This window comes from Centropristis striata, chromosome 19, assembly GCF_030273125.1.
Source record: "Centropristis striata isolate RG_2023a ecotype Rhode Island chromosome 19, C.striata_1.0, whole genome shotgun sequence".
Lineage (NCBI taxonomy): Eukaryota > Metazoa > Chordata > Actinopteri > Perciformes > Serranidae > Centropristis > Centropristis striata.
Window position 1 is genome coordinate 672,560 of NC_081535.1, and position 22,432 is coordinate 694,991.

At 40.4% G+C, this 22,432-nt stretch overlaps 1 protein-coding gene across 1 annotated transcript; it reads right to left on the minus strand.

Moving 5' to 3' along the window:
• Positions 1-1,061: 1,061 nt before the first annotated feature.
• On the minus strand, positions 1,062-22,206 carry tmc2a (transmembrane channel-like 2a). The gene is made up of 18 exons (XM_059358588.1): positions 21,725-22,206; positions 20,215-20,367; positions 19,737-19,827; positions 19,030-19,111; positions 18,139-18,245; positions 17,449-17,547; positions 16,570-16,712; positions 15,622-15,769; positions 14,470-14,658; positions 12,611-12,790; positions 10,615-10,773; positions 8,973-9,101; positions 7,914-7,981; positions 5,963-6,202; positions 4,802-4,927; positions 3,621-3,699; positions 2,164-2,281; positions 1,062-1,282 (listed from the first exon to the last, which is right to left on the minus strand). Exons 1-18 carry the CDS (start codon positions 22,201-22,203, stop codon positions 1,062-1,064), a joined length of 2,811 nt encoding a protein of 936 aa, XP_059214571.1. The 5' UTR covers positions 22,204-22,206.
• Positions 22,207-22,432: the final 226 nt, after the last annotated feature.

Here is a 22,432-nt window from a genome sequence, read left to right on the forward strand (position 1 = left end):
AAACTAAACTACAACTAATAAAAACTAAACTACAACTAATAAAAACTAAACTAAAACTAATAAAAACTAAACTACAACTAATAAAAACTAAACTAAAACTAATAAAAACTAAACTACAACTAATAAAAACTACACTACAACTAATAAAAACTAAACTACAACTAATAAAAACTAAACTACAACTAATAAAAACTAAACTAAAACTAATAAAAACTAAACTACAACTAATAAAAACTAAACTACAGCTAATAAAAACTAAACTACCACTAAAACTAAACTAAAACTAAGCATTTTGCAAAAAATGAAATCTAATTAAAACTAGCAAACTCACTCTAAAAACTCATTAAAATTAACTGAATTATAAAACAAAAAAACACATTATAAATGCGGAGAACACGACCTCCTCCAGAGGAAATACATGATACAAAGATGTTATTAAAAGATTTTATTCAAAGCCATAATCATATTATGATAAATTACAAAGTCAGAATGAGAGAAAAGAACAAACAAAAAGACAAAAAAGACATAAAAAGTTTTTTTCTTATCTTGGTAAGAACCAAATAATCATCAGGTCACTCTGCTCGGCCAGTTCATCACTGCTGGCAGCTTTACTTTATCTGGTTTAAGAGTTCATTTATTATTTTAAGTGTTCAACATGCTTGTTTCTAGATTTAATAATCTGAATTTAATAAATCTTGTCAAGGTAAATTATCTGTCCATGCAGCAAGATCATTTCCCTCAGATTTACTGTTTGATCTGGTTTTAGACCTTTAGATTTACTGTTTGATCTGGTTTTAGACCTTTAGATTTACTGTTTGATCTGGTTTTAGACCTTTAGATTTACTGTTTGATCTGGTTTTAGACCTTTAGATTTACTGTTTGATCTGGTTTTAGACCTTTAGATTTACTGTTTGATCTGGTTTTAGACCTTTAGATTTACTGTTTGATCTGGTTTTTAGACATTTTTTACAGTGTAGAACTGAAATGCCACAATAGAAACTCAACAGGTTGTTTCTGTTTCTGTTTACGTCTCCAGATGAACTCAGGGTCTCCTCACGCTGTTATCTGGGCGGGGCTCCTCGCCCCCGGCCTCGGCCCCGTCCTGGTCCTGGTCCTGGTCCTGGTCCTGGTCCTGGTCCGGCCCCTCGGGGCGGCCTGCTGACCGGCTGGCGAGCGTTGGGGTTGGGGGACGCCAGAGCCACGTCTTTCTGCAGGTTCACACCTTTACCTGCCGAGCCGGGTTTGGTTTTAGTCGCCTTTGGTTCTGGTTCTGGAGGTTTCTCTGTTGAGACAAAGACAAAGATAAACCAGATGAAGATCCAGACCCCCAGAGTCTCCTGGTGGACCTGAACCCACAACTTCCATACCTTCTATTGATATTACATCATCATCACACACTGTAAAAAATATCTGTAGATTTTAGGGTGAAAAACTGCTAAACCATGACAGTAAAAGACGTAAAATGGGGGACCAGGGGGACCAGGGGAACCAGGGGGACCAGGGGGACCAGGAGGTCCAGGGGGACCAGGAGGACCAGGAGGACCAGGAGGACCAGGGGGACCAGGGGGACCAGGGGGACCAGGAGGACCAGGAGGACCAGGGGGACCAGGGGGACCAGGAGGACCAGGGGGACCAGGAGGACCAGGAGGACCAGGGGGACCAGGGGGACCAGGGGGACCAGTAGGACCAGGGGGACCAGGGGTTGGGGGGAACAGGGGGACCAGGGGGATCAGGGGGATCAGGGGGCCCAGGGGACCAGGGAGACCAGAGGTTGGGGGGACCAGGGGTTGGGGGGAACAGGGGGACCAGGGGGATCAGGGGGATCAGGGGACCAGGGGGACCAGGGGTTGGGGGGACCAGGGGTTGGGGGGAACAGGGGGACCAGGGGGACCAGGGGGATCAGGGGGACCAGGGGACCAGGGGTTGGGGGGAACAGGGGGACCAGGGGGACCAGGGGGATCAGGGGGACCAGGGGACCAGGGGTTGGGGGGAACAGGGGGACCAGGGGGACCAGGGGGACCAGGGGGATCAGGGGGACCAGGGGACCAGGGGTTGGGGGGACCAGGGGGACCAGGGGGATCAGGGGGACCAGGAGGACCAGGAGGATCAGGGGGATCAGGAGGACCAGGGGTTGGAACCAGGGGGACCAGGAGGAGGACTGACCTGGTTCTGGTTCTGGTGGGGGTCTGAGGGAGGCGTTGGGCAGCAGGTCCTCCAGATCCTTCATCACCTGGTTGGTGCTGTCAGTGTTGTTCCTCCGGTTCTTCTCTTCATCACGAGCCTTCATCACAGACAGACAGGTAGACAGACAGGGAGAGAGAGACAGACAGGTAGAGAGAGACAGGTAGAGAGAGACAGACAGGTAGAGAGAGACAGGTAGAGAGAGACAGGTAGAGAGACAGACAGACAGGTAGAGAGAGAGACAGACAGGTAGAGAGAGACAGACAGGTAGAGAGAGAGAGACAGACAGGTAGAGAGAGACAGGTAGAGAGACAGACAGGTAGAGAGAGACAGACAGGTAGAGAGAGACAGACAGGTAGAGAGAGAGACAGACAGGTAGAGAGAGAGACAGACAGGTAGAGAGAGACAGGTAGAGAGACAGACAGGTAGAGAGAGAGACAGACAGGTAGAGAGAGACAGACAGGTAGAGAGAGACAGGTAGAGAGACAGACAGGTAGAGAGAGACAGACAGGTAGAGAGAGACAGACAGGTAGAGAGAGACAGACAGACAGGTAGAGAGACAGGTAGAGAGAGAGAGACAGGTAGAGAGACAGGTAGAGAGAGAGAGACAGGTAGAGAGACAGGTAGAGAGAGAGAGACAGGTAGAGAGGGTCAGAAGTGTTAAATGTTCCTGCTCTGATGTCTCTCTTCTCGTCTCTGTGACACTCAGAGCTCTACAGACTCATTCAGCGTTCACACATTCCTGCTGGTGGCAGAACGCTGCCTCCTGCCACCAGCAGGAATTCATTCTCACTGTGAACGCAGCATCAGGAGCAGTCTAGACTCTAGTCTCTACTCCTCTTCCTCCTGAGGAAGACTCTAGTCTCTACTCCTCTTCCTCCTGAGGAAGACTCTAGTCTCTCCTCCTCTTCCTCCTGAGGAAGACTCTAGTCTCTACTCCTCTTCCTCCTGAGGAAGACTCTAGTCTCTACTCCTCTTCCTCCTGAAGAAGACTCTAGTCTCTACTCCTCTTCCTCCTGAGGAAGACTCTGGTCTCTCCTCCTCTTCCTCCTGAGGAAGACTCTAGTCTCTACTCCTCTTCCTCCTGAAGAAGACTCTAGTCTCTACTCCTCTTCCTCCTGAGGAAGACTCTAGTCTCTACTCCTCTTCCTCCTGAGGAAGACTCTAGTCTCTACTCCTCTTCCTCCTGAGGAAGACTCTAGTCTCTCCTCCTCTTCCTCCTGAGGAAGACTCTAGTCTCTCCTCCTCTTCCTCCTGAGGAAGACTCTAGTCTCTACTCCTCTTCCTCCTGAGGAAGACTCTAGTCTCTACTCCTCTTCCTCCTGAAGAAGACTCTAGTCTCTTCTCCTCTTCCTCCTGAGGAAGACTCTAGTCTCTACTCCTCTTCCTCCTGAGGAAGACTCTAGTCTCTCCTCCTCTTCCTCCTGAGGAAGACTCACCATCTGCATCTTCTTCTTCAGCTCCATGTTGGAGTTCTGATAGGCTTCAGACACAGAGTTCAGGTAGTAGATGGCCAGACTGGAGGAGAAAAGACACGTTTATTATTTATTAGTGGCTGCAAGTGGAAACATAGACTCACTTTAACTCACTTTAACTAGCTATTAACGATGATTAATCATCCACTTATTATGACTGATGTGCTCATGAATATATAGTAACGGAAAACATTAAACCACCTTGTTTTCTTCAGTTTCTTGTTCATTTCATTTGTTTGGACAAATATAATGATAACAACAAAAATATCTGATAAGAGTTTAATTTAAGAGCTGATATCTAGACATTTAACATGGTTTTATTCATAATGATTTTGGTTTTTATCAAGAACTCTTTTCCATGACTGTAGATGTAAAAATGACGAAAAAAGACACAAAATGCCGAAAAAATTACTAAAAAGGACATAAAATGAGCAAAAATAGATGTAAAAATGACAACAACAAAAAAAAACACTATTTCTGTTTATATCCAACCACATAAGGCCTTTATTCTGTATTTTTTCTATATTATAATATCTGTCATATATCACTTATACTATACTGTGTATATCTCTGCGTATATTTAAATATATTTATTCATAGATGTTCACATGCAACAACTTATTTAACCTATTTAACATGCTAAAATATTCTTTTCTCCAATGTGCAATATCTGTAAAATGCAAAGTACTTTCAGGAAAACAAACAAACATAAAAATATATATTAATAATAAATGCCAAACATCAGAAATGTATGTATAGAATGTGTATAGAATGTATGTATATGTCTTATTGTTTATATTCTTTATTCTGTTTTTTATATCTATATGTCCTTATCTGGAACTGCTGTGTGTGTGTGTGTGTCTGTGTGTATGTGTGTGAGTGTATGTGTGTGAGTGTGTGTGTGTGAGTGTGTGTGTGTGTGTGTGTGTGTGTGTGTGTGTGTATGTGTGTGAGTGTATGTGTGTGAGTGTGTGTGTGTGAGTGTGTGTGTGTATGTGTGTGAGTGTGTGTGTGTGTGTGTATGTGTGTGAGTGTATGTGTGTGAGTGTGTGTGTGTGTGTGCGTGTGTGTGTGCGTGCGTGTGTGTGTGTGTGTGTGTGTGTATGTGTGTGTGTGTGTGTGTGTGTGTGTGTGTGTGTACTAACACCATCAGCAGCACAGCAGGGATGATGAGTCCTGGGTTTGCTGCGTAGCTGAACAGCGTCCCCAGGAAGGCAGGAAGGTCCAGATCAATAGTCTCCATGATCACATCGAACATCTTCACCTTCCCACTGGAACACACACACACACACACACACACACACACACACACACACACACACTACATGTCAATAGAATAGAATAGAATAGAATAAAAACACCTTTATTGTCATTGTACATAGCACAATGAAATTAGAGTGCAACTCCCATAGTGTATTAATGATTCTACAGCGGCAGTTAATTCTGTTGATTGCTCTGCTCTGATTGGTCAACCCCAAAGCCTTTGATCCTTTGATGCTTTGATGTACAGTACAGGTCAAAAGTTTGGACACACCTTCTCATTCAATGTTTTTCCTTTATTTTCATGACTATTTACATTGTAGATTCATCAAAACTATTAATGAACACATGTGGAATTATGTACTTAACAAAAAAGTGTGAAATAACTGAAAACATGTCTTATATTCTAGTAAGCAAAGGGTGGTTACTTTGAGGAATCTAAAATACAAGACATGTTTTCAGTTATTTCACACTTTTTTTGTTAAGTACATAATTCCACATGTGTTCATTCATAGTTTTGATGAATCTACAATGTAAATAGTCATGAAAATAAAGGAAACGCATTGAATGAGAAGGTGTGTGTCCAAACTTTTGGCCTGTACTGTATCTCTCACAGAAAGAGAGAACCACACACACACACACACACACACACACACACATTGTGAGGTTAAAGGTCATAGGTTGCTGTATAAATAAATACTTGTAAAGGAATGCTTGTTGTAGGTGTGCTCCTTGTATATTATATAGTATCATAACATTACTAGTATTAATTGTTATAAATCTCTGAAGAATCTCATCATAGTGTACACACACCGGCAGTAGTGGCCCTTTCACTATTTACCCAGAGGACATTTTCTAGTTTCATAGTTTTAAGTTAGTTATAAGAAATCATGAACGGGCAGTAAACACATCCAACAATCCAAAGAATCCAGACTGGTTTTAAAAAAGACACTGTGAACAGAACATTTAAGGTGCTTCCAGACTTTTGGCCTGTAGTGTGTATATATATATATATATTTCTATATATACTGTATGTGTGTTTTTACCTGAAGGGTCCACAGTCGAAGGAGGGCGGCAGCGTCATGATGGTGTAGACGACGGGCAGCAGGCTGAGGAAGAGGATGAGGAGCAGCAGACCCATGTAGAAGTTGTTGGACTTGGAGGCCTTGAAGACCCTCTCATGGGGGACGTTGGTGGCCATGACGGCCCAGCACTGGTAGTACATGGAGCTGAGGAGACGCAGCACGTTGATGCCCACCAGGCCAGGAGCATAGAACGCTCCCATCCTGCAGAACAACAGCAGGAGATATCAGGCTCAGCTTCAGCTTCAGCTTTATTTATTCACAGGTAGAGTTACATCACATGACAAAGATGACAAACAGTGGAAAGAACAGAGAGAGGCAGAAAACCCACATGGGCTCATTTAAAGGGACATTTTGTGTCTTTTTTTGACATTTTGTGTCTTTTTTTGATAATTTTATGTCTTTTTTGTGTCTTTTTATGTCTGTTTGGTAATTTTGTCTTATTTATCATTTTGTATTTTTCGATCATTTTGTGTCTTTTTTTTTGATCATTTTGTGTCTTTTTATGTCTGTTTCGTAATTTTGTCTTTTTTTAATCATTTGTGTCTTTTTTGATCAATTTGTGTCTTTTTTGGACATTTTGTGTCTTTTTTTTTTTCATAATTTTGTGTCTTTTTATAAATGGGGTGCACTTATATGCAGGGGTTCAGTTGGTAGAGCGGTCACATATCGATCAGAGGGTCGGTGGTTCGATCCCCGACCATGGCAGCCTACATGTCCAAGTATCCTTGAGCAAGATCCTGAACCCCAGATGTCTCCCGATGCTGCGTTCATCAGTGTGTGAATGAATTCCTGCTGGTGGCAGGTGGCAGCAGTGTGCCCTGGTAGCCACTAACACCTGTATGAATGTGTGTGTGAACAGGTGAATGAGTGTAGTGTAAAGATCTTTGGATAAAAGAGATATATAAGTACACCCCGTTTACCATTTGTGTCTTTTTATGTCTATTTGGTAATTTTGTGTCTTTTTTTGGGGACATTTTGTGTATTTTTTTAATCACTTTATGTATTTTTTTGATCGTTTTGTGTCTTTTTTGGACATTTTGTGTCTTTTTTGGACATTTTGTGTCTTTTATTGATCATTTTGTGTGAATTTTTTATCATTTTGTGTCTTTGTGTCATTACTATCAGCATCAAAATGTACTTAAAGTAAAAGCACTCATTATGCAGAATGGATATATATTCTAAATATATTATTAGATTAAGAAAGCAGTGGTTTATTTTCTCAAGCCAGGACTCATTTTAATCACTAAATATACTCTTATCTGGTTTAATGTAATAAAATGTCTAGTTACTTTAAATTTATCATGTTTTTATGTTAAATCTCTTCCTGTAAAGTAACTAAAGCTGTCAGATAAATGTAGTGAAGTAGAAGTATAAAGTTACATAAATGGAAATACTCAAGTAAAGTACAAGTACCTCAGAATTGTACTTAAGTACAGTACTTGAGTAAATGTACTTAGTTACTTTCCTCCTCTGGTTTTTAAACGTCTCTTTTTAACCCTTTTATGTTTTTTTTAGACATTTTGTGCATCTTTTTGTGTAATTTGTATCCATTTGTAGCTGTTTTTTGCTCCTTTGTCATTTTTCAGCATCTTCTTTCGTAATCTATATCTCTTTCTATAGTTTTATGTCCCTGAAGAGACATTTTGTATATTTTTGGTAGTTTTGTGGATATCTTTTTTTCTTCTTTTCATTAATTTTTTGGTTGTTTTTTTTAAATTGTTTTATATTAAATCTCTTCCTGTAAAGTTACTAAAGCTGTCAGATAAATGTAGTGGAGTAGAAGTATAAAGTTACATAAAATGGAAATACTCAAGTAAAGTACAAGTACCTCCAGACTGTACTTAAGTACAGTACTTGAGAAAAGTAACACACACACACACACACACACACAGAGTATATAAACCAGTGGTACCAGATCATGCCCTGGTTGAAGACCAGTCCCAGAACGTTTCCACTGATGTCAAACTCTCCGTATGACGGCTGAAAGAAACAGAGAACAGCATGATGAACTCTTTACTGGAAACATTTAGTGTCTCTGAGTGATAACGTGGATCAAAGATCAAGTCAAAGTTCCTTTTAGTTCATGATCAGACATCAGGATAGAGAAGAGGAGAACTTTGTCTTCTCTAATCCAGCCTGGAGTCTCTCTGTTTCTGTCTCTGTCACATCATTTAACTCTCTGGAGTCTTAAAGGGATATTCTGTCCAGTTTTAATACTTTTCATGTCTTTTCCTGTCTTTCTAAGTCATTGTGTGTCTTTTTTAGTCATTTTGTGTCCTCTTTGTTTGTTTGATTTTTGGTCATTCTGTCTTCTCATTTTGTGTCTTTTTTGGTCATTTGTGTCTGTTGTTGTGTCTTTTTTTAGTTATTTTGTGAGTTCATCAAACCTAGTATCCCCTAACATCAGAATTAAGCAACCATTTCACTAGTCCACTAGATGGAGCTCTTGATTTAAAGAAAGAGGCTCAAGCTATGGTAACTATGGTAACTATGGTAACAGAGTGATTTCAGCTCTTTGTTGAACAGAGAGCGCCATCTAGTGGACTCAGAGAATAAAGAACATGGTTCATGAAGCTTCATTGGGACATCACTACCCCTGAGCATCTTAATAGTGAATTTGAATTGATTGGGTTGGGAACTTTTGCTCTGACTTATTCTGAAAATGTGACAAACCAAAGCAAGACATGAGCTGTAATTCAAACAAATCCAGAGATCAGAGAACATAAAGAGATAATGTGTTGGTTCGTCTATCTACACCAGCAATAGGAACCTGTTATATTGATACAGAAAATGGTTCATGAAGCTTCATTGGGACATCACTAGAATTGGTACTTTTACTGCAGTAAGATCACTAGAATTAGTACTTTTACTGCAGTAAGATCACTAGAATGAGTACTATTACTGCAGTAAGGGATCTGAATACTTCTCCCACCACTGCTCCAAAGTAAACCCAGTAAGCGTTGCGACTCACGAAGCCAGCCTCCAGGTCCCAGCACCAGCAGTAGTTGAGGAAACGAACGATGACGGCTCTGGCGAAGTCTCCGATCAGGATGGTGAGGTAGGACACCTGGATGTCTGACACCGTCAGCTTCACAAACTCCTGAAACACACACACTCACACATAAAACAGGGATAATCACCTCATAAAATAATAGATTTTTTATTCTGACTTACTGGATCAACATTTAGAGCCAAAAAGAAACAAAGAAAACCAACATAAATGTGATCTTGTGATTGTGTGTGATCCTGTCATCAACTCTGGTTTTATTCTAGTGGGACTCTGTTTGATTTGGCTCTTTGTGTTTAGAGGAACAATTTTAGTCATTTTGGGTCTTTTTTAATCATTTTGTGTGCTTTAGTGTTCAATGCTGCTACTGGATGCTGGAATTTCCCTCTGGATAAATAAAGCATCCATCCATCCATCCATCCATCCATCGACCATCCATCCATCCATCATCCATCCATCCATCCATCATCCATCCATCCATCCATCAACCATCCATCCATCCATCATCCATCCATCAACCATCCATCCATCCATCCATCATCCATCATCCATCATCCATCCATCCATCCATCAACCATCCATCCATCCATCCATCATCCATCAACCATCCATCCATCCATCCATCCATCCATCCATCCATCCATCCAACCATCCATCCGTCCATCCATCCATCCATCCATCCATCCATCCATCCATCCATCCATCAACCATCCATCCAACCATCCGTCCGTCCATCCATCCATCCATTCATCAACCATCCATCCATCCATCCATCCATCCATCCATCCATCCATTCATCAACCATCCATCCATCATCCATCCATCCATCCATCCATTCATCAACCATCCATCCATCCATCCATCCATCCATCCATCCATCCATCAACCATCCATCCATCCATCCATCCATCCATCCATCCATCCATCCATCCATCCATTCATCAACCATCCATCCATCCATCCATCCATCCATCCATCCATCAACCATCCATCCATCCATCCATCCATCCATCCATCATCCATCAACCATCCATCCATCCAACCATCCATCCATCCATCCATCCATCCATCCATCCATCCATCCAACCATCCATCCGTCCATCCATCCATCCATCCATCCATCCATCCATCCATCAACCATCCATCCAACCATCCGTCCGTCCATCCATCCATCCATCCATCAACCATCCATCCAACCATCCGTCCGTCCATCCATCCATCCATCCATCCATCCATCCATTCATCAACCATCCATCCATCCATCCATCCATCCATCCATTCATCAACCATCCATCCATCCATCCATCCATCCATCCATCCATCCATCAACCATCCATCCATCCATCCATCATCCAGTCATCCATCCATCCATCCATCCATCCATCCATCCATCATCCATCCATCCATCCATCCATCCATCCATCCATCCATCAACCATCCATCCATCCATCCATCATCCAGTCATCCATCCATCCATCCATCCATCCATCCATTCATCAACCATCCATCCATCCGTCCATCATCCAGTCATCCATCCATCCATCCAACCATCCATCTTGTGTTTCTATCGTATAAAACGTATAAAACAGTAATTTATTGTGGTTACTATGCCGACGGCGGTCTCCCAGCAGGGTCCCCTGATGACATCAGCAGGGCTCATGGGGGGCGGGGTGACCTCGGTGTCGTTGATCACTCGGGTGAAGTTGGCGTAGTACTCCTTCATGGCCCAGATGCTGGCGTTCTTGATGGCGCCCTCCTCCGTCAGCTACAGGGACAAACAGTCAGTCAGTCTAGTTTCTACCAGCAGGGAAACATTCACAGTGTTGCTTTCTATGGATGTCTGCTGGACCGTAGAAGTCAATGAGAACATGACCATACGTCTCTCTTGACTTATTACCTCAAGAAACATTTCTCTTATGCTCTCAATAGCTAGTGACATGATGTATTGTTTTTGGTGGTATTTTTTTTCCTGAATTATAGGTTATGAGTAACTTGTTGTACTTTACCAGTAAGCAGGTGCAAAAACATTTTACATTTCTAATTATGTTATTTGACAAATGGGCCTCTTCAAATAATTATGTGCATTGAAGTTTCATGCAGGATCCTTCCTCAGTGTGTTTCAGGTGTGCATGCATGTATTAAATACATAGGAAATATTAAATATTAATATTAAAAGAAATAGTAAAGGAGAGGGAGTCCATGGGCAAACCTCAGCAACTCAGCAACTCCAACTATGGTGTCAATAAAGTGACTAGTGGGATTTCTGGTATCTCGATAATTCAGGAAAAAAATTAACCCACAAGAACAGAAAAAAATAGTCAGAAAAAGAGAAAAAAATAGTCAGAAAAAGAGAAAAAAATAGTCAGAAAAAAGAAAAAAAAAAGTCAGAAAAACAGGGAAAAATGACTCATTTAATAGAAATATTTACACAGAAAAAGAGAAAAAAATAGTCAGAAAAACCCAACAAATACCTCATTACAAAAAAAATGAACTAATAAAAAAACTAACTAATAAAACTAATAAAAACTAAGCATTTTTCAAAAAGATAAAAACTAGCAAACTCACTCTAAAAATGTATTTTAACTAACTGAATTTGAAAACATAAATTCACAACAAAATTAAAACTAAAACTGATGAAAATCTTAAAAAAAAATCCAAACTAATCTAACCCTGACACACACACACACACACACACACACACACACACACACCTTGGTGTTGACATCGTCGAACAGGGCGAACAGGAAGGTGTAGAGGTTCCCAAAACAGGAAAAAATTAATGATAAAAACAGGAAAAAATTTGTCAGAAAAACAGGAAAAAATTAATGAGAAAAACAGGAAAAAATTAATGAGAAAAATAGGAAAAAATTAGTCAGAAAAACAGGAAAAAATTAATGAGAAAAACAGGAAAAAATTAATGAGAAAAACCGGAAAAAATTAGTCAGAAAAACAGGAAAAAATTAATGAGAAAAACAGGAAAAAGCTAGTCAGAAAAACAGGAAAAAATTAATGAGAAAAACCGGAAAAAATTTGTCAGAAAAACAGGAAAAAATTAGTCAGAAAAACCGGAAAAATTAATGACAAAAACAGGAAAAAATTAATGAGAAAAACAGGAAAAAATTAGTCAGAAAAACAGGAAAAAATTAATGAGAAAAACAGGAAAAAATTTATGAGAAAAACCGGAAAAAATTAATGAGAAAAATAGGAAAAAATTAGTCAGAAAAACCGGAAAAATTTATGAGAAAAACAGGAAAAAATTAATGAGAAAAATAGGAAAAAATTTGTCAGAAAAACAGGAAAAAATTAATGAGAAAAACAGGAAAAAATTAGTGAGAAAACTGGAAAAAATTAGTGAGAAAAACAGGAAAAAATTAATGAGAAAAATAGGAAAAAGTTAGTCAGAAAAACAGGACAAAAAAAGTCAGAAAACGGGGGACAATTACTCATTAAATAGAAATAATTACACAGAAAAAGAGAAAAAAATGTCAGAAAAACAGGAAAAAAAAGTCAGAAAAACTGGAAAAACATTCTAACCTTGACACACACAGACACACACACACACACACACACACACACACAGACACACACACACACACACACACCTTGGTGTTGACCTCGTCGAACAGGGCGAACAGGAAGGTGTAGAGGTTCCCCAGGAAGAGGGCGAAGATGCGTCCCAGCTGCCACTTGAGGGCGATGCGAGGATGGTAGTCCTCCAGCTCAGCGATGGTCTCAAACAAAGGGGGACAGACCAGACCCAGCAGGGACATGATGATCTCCAGCTGTCAACACACATCTGCACTTCAGACACATGTCTAAATTAAAACTCGTTTATAAATAACCGTTTATAAAGTAGTTCAGATGAGCCATATCATGAGGAAATTACAATGCTGCTCACATAAAACCATCAATATCCATAATCCTAAACTATATTTAGAATATACAGTATAAATCAAGAGTGGGTCCATTCTGCATAACGAGTACTTTTACTGTTGATACTTTAAGTACATTTTGTTGCTGATACTTTTGTACTTTTACTTCAGTAAAACCAAAATTTACCAAAAATGACCAAAGACGAGGTAAAATAACCAAAACAAAATTACCTAAAAAAAAGGCATAAAAGTTCCAAAAAATACGTAAAAAGACACAAAATTACAGGCAAAACCCAACAAATTTTTCAAAAAAAGAAATTGAAAAACAGAATTAAAATGACAAAAAAGACACAAAATCACCCAAATAAATACACAGGAAATGACAAAATTTTCCAAAAAAAGGACACAAAATTACAAAAAAGATTGACAATTACCAAAAAAGACACAAAATTACCAAAATAAAAGACACAAAATTTCCCAAAATGTATATATATATTTACAATATATGAAATCCATTCTGCATAACGAGTACTTTTACTTTTGATACTTTAAGTACATTTTGATGCTGATACTTTTGTACTTTTACTTCAGTAAGTTCTGAATGCAGGATTACTGTAGTGGAGTCATTTCACAGTGTGTATTAGTACTTTTACTGTAGTGGAGTCATTTCACAGTGTGTATTAGTACTTTTACTGCAGTGGAGTCATTCCACAGTGTGTATTAGTACTTTTACTGTAGTGGAGTCATTTCACAGTGTGTATTAGTACTTTTACTGCAGTGGAGTCATTTCACAGTGTGTATTAGTACTTTTACTGCAGTGGAGTCATTTCACAGTGTGTATTAGTACTTTTACTGTAGTGGAGTCATTTCACAGTGTGTATTAGTACTTTTACTGCAGTGGAGTCATTTCACAGTGTGTATTAGTACTTTTACTGCAGTGGAGTCATTTCACAGTGTGTATTAGTACTTTTACTGCAGTGGAGTCATTTCACAGTGTGTATTAGTACTTTTACTGCAGTGGAGTCATTTCACAGTGTGTATTAGTACTTTTACTGTAGTGGAGTCATTTCACAGTGTGTATTAGTACTTTTACTGTAGTGGAGTCATTTCACAGTGTGTATTAGTACTTTTACTGTAGTGGAGTCATTTCACAGTGTGTATTAGTACTTTTACTGTAGTGGAGTCATTTCACAGTGTGTATTTGTACTTTTACTGTAGTGGAGTCATTTCACAGTGTGTATTAGTACTTTTACTGTAGTGGAGTCATTTCACAGTGTGTATTAGTACTTTTACTGCAGTAAATAAAGGACCTGAATACTTCTTCCACCACTGCTTTCTATTTGTAGTCGTATTAATGGAAAGGTTTTTTACAGTGTACGTGGTGTGTGGGATGTAACATTTGAATTGTTTAAATATTCTTACACACAGACAGAAAAAGGAAAAAGAGAGAACTGGAGCTTCACTGGACTTGGGGAAACCTTTTGTCAGAGTTCTCCTCCGCTGTAACTAGACAGTGTTTTCTGATGTCTGATAATAAAGACAACTAAACGTGATATTTGCAGTAGTAATTTCCACTAGAACATGGTTACCTCGTTCTTCTCGTACCAGCTGAGGTCGTCTCTGGAGGCGAACTCCTGAGACCTCTTCACCACGAAGTAGATGAGGTAGCCGCTGCCTCCGAGGCTGCAGATGATCAGGACGTTAGCCAGGACCCGGAGGAACCTCCTCAGGTGGATGTTCTCGTCCTTCTGGTTCTCCTGCTCGTCCACGATGGACTCCTGTTCTTGTCAAAAAATTCACACTCAGATTTAAACATTTTACTGCAGTAATGTGCAGCCAGCTGCTGCTTGTATGATGGATTCAACTAGGGCTGCACAATTAATTCATTTTAATCGTGATCATGATTTTGGCCGTCACCATTAAATTAACCTGATCGTCGGTGATATTTCCATTATAAAATGCGTCTCTCCTGCAGATCTAATCAGCACTTTCTACACCAGTAGTCCTCCAACCACCAGGGGGCGGGGCCGTGTTTCTCCCCTGTAAACAGCCTGGTTGCTGATTGGATAGAACACTAACCAGGATGTGACGTAGTACTGGACGCCACAACAACACGCAACATTTGTAAAAGCCGGTGAAGCAGTTTTGGCAACTTAGCAACTTTGTTGCTAAATTGAGTGACTTTTCAGACCCCCTTAGAGACTATTTTTCCAAAAAGTGACTGGAGACATATCCAGAGACTTTTTCTGGTGTTATTGGAGACTTTTGGAGACTCGTTCTTACTCTTCTTAACGAGCCGCGGGGGCAGGAGGCTCGTTAGGAAAAGCCTCTGGGCCCCGTGGCCACAAAAAGACACAAAATGACAAAAAAAAGACACAAAACAACAAAAAATTACAAAAAAAATTCAAAAAAGACACAAAATGACAAAACAAAATAGACAAAACAACAAAAAATTACAAAAAATTACAAAAAAGACAGAGAATGTCCAAAAAAAGACACAAATTGACAAAGAATGACACAAAATGAACAAAAAAGACTTTTTTCTGGTGTTTTCCCTAACATGATGAATAATCATCATTAATAATCGTGATGATCATTTTGGCTATAATCCTCCAGCCCTAGGTTTAATGCAGCAGGTTGAATTTCCACATTGTGGGATTAATAAAGGAAACATCTCTCTCTAATCTAAAAAATATACAGGACACGTGCATCATGTCTTGTTAGCTGGTTGCCATGGTTACCTTGAAGCTGGTGGTGATGGAGGCGTATTTATTGTCGGCCGTCTCTGCGTTGCCGATGAGGTAATCCCAGCTGGTGAACATCTTCCAGGCAAACGTGAACTCTCCTTCATCTCCATCTCCACCGCCCACATCAGCGTTCTTGGCCATTCTAGAGAAACACAACAGGTTCCACATAACACATCATCTCTTTATGTTTCTGATCCTCTAGTTGTTGGAGTTACAGCTCAGGTTTTGCTTTGTTTTGACACATTTTCAGTATAATTTTCGCAGCGAAAGTTAATTCAAATTCAGTATTAAGATGCTCAGGGGTAGTGATGTCCCAATGAAGCCTCATTTATCAAAATTAACCTCAATTATAAAAAAAAAGACATAAAATGACCAGAAAGACGGAAAGTGACCAAAAAAGACACAAATTGACCAAAAAAGGCATAAAATGACCCAAAAAAGACATAAAATGATCCCAAAAAGACACAAAATTATCAAAAAAGACATAAAATGACCAGAAAAGATGGAAAGTGACCAAAAAAAGACATAAAAAGACCCCAAAAAAGACGCAAAATTACAAAAAAAAGACATAAAATGACCAGAAAAGATGGAAAGTGACCAAAAAAAGACATAAAATGATCCCAAAAAGACACAAAATTATCAAAAAACTACATAAAATGACCAGAAAAGATGGAAATTGACCAAAAAAGACACAAATTGATCAAAAAAAAAGACATAAATTGAGTGAAGCTTCATGAACCATTCTCTTTATCTTCTGAGTCCACTAGATGGCGCTCTTGGTTTAAAGAAACAGACTCAAGCTATGGTAACTATGGTAACTATGGTAACAGAGTGATTTCAGCTCTTTGTTGAACAGAGAGCTCCATCTAGTGGACTCAGAGAATAAAGAACATGGTTCATGAAGCTTCATTAGGACATCACTAGTGTGAACTATGAACTCACGTGCGGATGACGACCATCAGGCTGTAGCCGAAGGTGCCGATCCCGACCATCAGGTAGGACAGAGGCAGCCGGAACTTCAGCAGCCCGATGGTCCGCTGGTTGTTATAGTAACCGTAGAACAGGACCGAGTACTTACAGTAACCCTGAGGGAGACAGACAGACAGGGAGACAGACAGGGAGACAGACAGACAGACAGACAGACAGACAGGAAGACAGGGAGACAGGAAGACAAGAAGACAGACAGACAGGAAGCCAGACAGGGAGACAGACAGGGAGACAGACAGGGAGACAGACAGACAGGAAGACAGGGAGACAGACAGGGAGACAGGGAGACAGGAAGACAGACAGGAAGAAAGACAGACAGACAGGGAGACAGACAGACAGACAGGGAGACAGGGAGACAGACAGACAGGAAGACAGGAAGACAGACAGACAGGGAGACAGACAGGAAGACAGACAGACAGGGAGACAGACAGACATGAAGACAGACAGGAAGACAGACAGACAGACAGACAGGAAGGAAGACAGACAGACAGGGAGACAGACAGGGAGACAGACAGACAGGAAGACAGGAAGACAGACAGACAGGGAGACAGACAGGAAGACAGACAGACAGGAAGACAGACAGACAGGAAGACAGACGGAAAGACAGACAGACAGGAAGACAGACAGACAGGGAGACAGACAGGGAGACAGACAGACAGACAGACAGGGAGACAGACAGACAGACAGACAGACAGGGAGACAGCCAGCCAGACAGACAGACAGACAGACAGACAGACAGACAGACAGACAGACAGGAAGATACGTATACATAGTTATATGTACATATAAGATACATATATTTATATATATATATATATATATATTGAGACTCACGTTGAAGTCCATGAGGACGGAGTAGTCCTGAGCCGTGTCCTGCTCGGCTCGGGGGACGGTCTTCCTGGGAATGGATCCGTAGGGGAGACCCATCAGAACCTGACAACAACACATTTTACTTCATTTACCTGAATATCTCTTTGTTGTTTTTTACCTGTTATTATTATACATGAACAGTTGCTACTAGTGATGAGCCTGTGATGCTTCATGAACCATTTTCTTTGCTCTTGATTTAACTAAAAGAAAACACACAAAAAAATGACAAAAACCAGAAAACACACAACAAATACACAAAAAACACAAAAAACATAAACACAAAAGATTGCATTTAAAATGCTGAATCCACAATAAAATCTCTTCAAAAACTTTCTTTTTGATTCGTCGTGGTGATTTTAACCTTTGGTGAAAAAGAGTTGAGTCTCTAAATGTGACGTGGAAACTTTAGAGTTGAGCTGCAGCAGGAAACATGCTGCTGAAGGTTTTTACCTCATGAAGAAGTCAAAGAGCTGCGGAGCTTTAATGGACTCTAGAGGGTTAAATAAAGAGGCTCAAGCTATGGTAACTATGGTAACTGAGTGATTTCAGCTCTTTGTTGAACAGAGAGCACCATCTAGTGGACTCAGAGAATAAAGACAATGGTTCATGAAGCTTTGTTGGAACACCACTAGTTTCTATTAACACCAGTTGTACCTCGGGGATAACCACCAGACCAAAGGTGAACCCAAAGAGGACCAGGTTCATGCCGTACATCCAGCGCAGGAAGATGAAGTACGACGCCACCGACGACCCGAAGTGACCTGGAGACACGGAGGACAGGTTAAACTGGGAGGTACTGGAAGGCACTGGGAGGTACTGGGAGTCGCTTGGAGTCACTGGGAGGTACTGGAAGGCACTGGGAGGTACTGGAAGGCACTGGGAGGTACTGGGAGTCGCTTGGAGTCACTGGGAGGTACTGGAAGGCACTGGGAGGTACTGGAAGGCACTGGGAGGTACTGGGAGTCGCTTGGAGTCACTGGGAGGTACTGGAAGGCACTGGGAGGTACTGGAAGGCACTGGGAGGTACTGGGAGTCGCTTGGAGTCACTGGGAGGCACTGGGAGGCACTGGGAGTCACTGGGAGTCACTGGGAGGTACTGGGAGGCACTGGGAGTCACGGGGAGGCACTGAGAGTCACTGGGAGGTACTGGAAGGCACTGGGAGGTACTGGGAGTCACTTGGAGACACTGGGAGGCACTGGGAGTTACTGGGAGTCACTGGGAGTCACTGGGAGTTGCCGGGAGTCACTGGGAGGCACTGGGAGTCACTGGGAGTTGCTGGGAGGCACTGGGAGTCACTGGGAGTCAATGGGAGGTACAGGGAGTCACTGGGAGTTACTGGGAGTCACTGGGAGGCACTCGAAGTCACTCGAAGTCACTGGGAGTCACTGGGAGTCACTGGGAGTTACTGAGAGGCACTCGAAGTCACTCGAAGTCACTGGGAGTTACTGGGAGTCACTGGGAGTCACTGGGAGTCACTGGGAGGCACTGGGAGTCACTGGGAGGTACTGGGAGTCACTGGGAGGCACTGGTCAAACACAACTTACTCTCCACATCTTTGATCTTGCGTTCCCACGGGATACAGGCGGTTCGGAAATTCTCAAAGTCCCTCTGGAACTTGATCCATTTCTGAGATTTAAAAAACATTTAAAAAGAGGTTGATTCACTCAAAGAAATGATTCAAGGAACCTGTAAATGTGACAGTCGTCACTGGCGGCCATCTTGAAAAATGGCTGCCATATTGAAAATTTGCCTCCACATCTAATTTTAGTCATATTGAAAAGTCTTGATCCTTCCACATGTTCTCCATATCTCTGGCTATAACTGTACCAAACTTTATGTTTCTATCACATATTATTCATTGTTAATGTGGAATTTAATCTAAAAACAGTCGTCACTGGCGGCCATCTTGAAAATAAACCGCCATATTGATCATTTATGAGGATCCATTTCTGTATTTTTTTGTGTATTTGACCATAACGGTACCGAATTTGATGCTTATATTACATATTATCCATTGTTAATGTGAAATCTATTATATATTATCTATCTATAAACAGTCGTCACTGGCGGCCATCTTGAAAAATGGCTGCCATATTGAAAATTTGTTGTGCCTCCACATCAAATTTTTTTCTCTATGTCTTTGGCTACAAGCATCCCAAATTTGACGCTTTTATCATAAAATGACAATCCTTCTGGTTCTGTCCAGGAAACAAAACTCAGAGAAAAGACTGTTTGAACTTTGTTTTCTAACCTTTGTCATCATGACTTTGTAGGCGTACCACTTCCTGCCTTTCCCTTTCCCCAAAGCTCCTTCAAACTTATCCACAAACTCTTGAGCCTCTCTGTGGAGAAACAAGGTCACATGTGAGATAAATGTCTAATACAATCAGCTGTATTTATCTTTTTACCGTAATGATTCACAAAAAAAGGAAAGATTTGAATAATAAGATAAAAGAAATAGATTAACTGCCAAATAATTAATTAAAAGCCAAGATAATTATTTAGGAATAATTAGCAGCAGAGATATTAATGTTTACTAAAAATGAATGGTAAAATATTTAGGTTAAAGCGATGGATATATGGCTAATTTTTCACTTTTAAGACAACTAATTAGTGATTAGTGGTTAAATGACTCCAAATGAAATGATTTATTTTCACTCCTGAGATCTGTCCTATTGTATGTGAAGCTGAAGCAGAGCAGGGGTCAGAGGTCAGAGGTCAGAGGTTACTTGAGGTGCACCAGCCTCCTCTTCATCCTCCACGGTTTGTTCCTGATGGTGGCGATCAGCTTCTTCTTCTCCTCCACCTCCTCCATCAGCTTGGCCATCTCTCCCTCCGACATGGACTCCTCCTCCTCAGAGTCGGTGTTGGAGTCAGAGGAGCTGGACCAGAAACCACACGGTTTAAAACCATTTCATGTTAAAAAGAGGGTTTTTTTATGACTTTTAGTCCGGCGGCGGAGCATTTTTTCCACATGCTCTCCATCTAGTTTCAATCTTTGATGGGAGCCACTTCATCAAGATTGTGGATCAGAGATGGACCACTTAGAAGGTCAATCTTGATCAAATAATCATCTAGTGATATTCTCAACAGCTTTACATGATTCTTTGACCCAGAAAATGTAGATTTTGACACCAACATTGACCTTCTGAGGGGCTTGGAAGATATATTGGTTCTCATAGAGTGGCTCCTACCATAAATGTAAACTTATGGTGATAGAGAGCTTGTGGGAAAAAAATTGGAGCTTTTGTCCGACGTGTCCCCTTTCTTCTCAGATCTGGTTCTAACCAAGGTTATTAGAGTTAACGAAAACTAACGAAATAATAAAAACTAGAATTGAAAAAACATTTTCATTAAGTGAAATAAAAATAAAAAAAAACAGAGTTTTTAAAAAACGATAACTAACTGAAACTGTTTTGCGGTTACAAAACTAACTAAAACTAACTGGATTTTCATGAGTTTTTAGAGTGAGTTTGCTAGTTAAGTTTAGTTTTTATTTTTTGAAAATGTTTAGTTTTAGTTTAATTTTTATAAGTTGTAGTGTTTTGTAATGGTCTATGTGTTGGTGTGAGATTCAAAGAGGTCATAATAAATGTTTCCTTTATTTCTTTGGTTTATCATCTCAGCCCCAATAAGGTTATTAACTCTGACAGTTCAGGTGTTTATAATGTTGGTTGTTGTATAAACATCCCAGTCTCAGTAAACACATTCACCATGTGTTCCTGTTCACTAACACAATCCTCTTTTAATAGAAACTGGATTATATATGAAAGAAGTTGACAAAGAGGAAAACAAAGGCAGTTTCACTATAATTTTTAATTAGTCTTAGTTAGTTTTGGAACCACAAAATACAGTTTCAGTTAGTTATCGTTTTTAAAAAACTCTCGTTTTTATTTTATTTCAGTTAACAAAAATGTTTTTTCTGTTCTAGTTTTGGTTATTTGGTTAGTTATATAACTATAACTATAATAACCTTGTTCTCTTTTGGTTATTTGGTTAGTTCTCGTTAACTATAATAACCTTGTTCTCTTTTGGTTATTTGGTTAGTTATATAACTATAACTATAACTATAATAACCTTGTTCTCTTTTGGTTATTTGGTTAGTTATATAACTATAACTATAATAACCTTGTTCTCTTTTGGTTATTTGGTTAGTTATATAACTATAACTATAATAACCTTGTTCTCTTTTGGTTATTTGGTTAGTTCTCGTTAACTATAATAATCTTGTTCTCTTACCTGTCGCCCTTCTTCTTCTTCTTCTTCTTATCGTTGTCTTTGTCCTTTCCTTTGTCTTTTCCTTTGTCCTTTCCTTTGTCTTTTCCTTTGGCGTCTCCCTTCTTTCCCTTACTGTCCTCCTCCTCTTTTCCTCCTTTCTTTCCCTTCTTTCCTTTCTTTCCCTTCTCCTCCTCACTCTCCTCCTCCTCGCTGTCCTGAGCTTTGCCTCCTTTCTTTTTATTGGCGCCTCCTTTCCGGTTCCTCTTGGGAGCCTCTTCCTCGCTGTCGTCCTCCTCCTTGTTTTTGCCTCTTCCCTTGGCCGGCTTCTTCTTGTTGGCCCCCCGGCGTCCCCTGGGAGCCTCGTCTTCATCATCCTCATCTTCTTCTTCGTCTTCGCTGGCTGGTTTTTTCCCGCGGCCTCGTCCCTTGGCTGCTCCTCGTCCTGCTCCCTGCCTCCTGTTGGTCCTCCGCTGGGCGGCTCCGTCTGCATCCAGAAACATTCTGGTTATGAGACATTATTACTGTATGAATCAGCTGTGTTTGGTCCACTCACCATCACTTTCACTGTCCGCGTCGATCTCTATGTCAACTGAAGAAAAAGACACATAAAACAGAATCAAATACTGAACCATGGACACATCCATCGACCAAGTTATTATCAATAACCAGAACTAACATTACAAAAAACTCAAACTAATAAATAGATAAATCCATAGCAAGGTTATTATA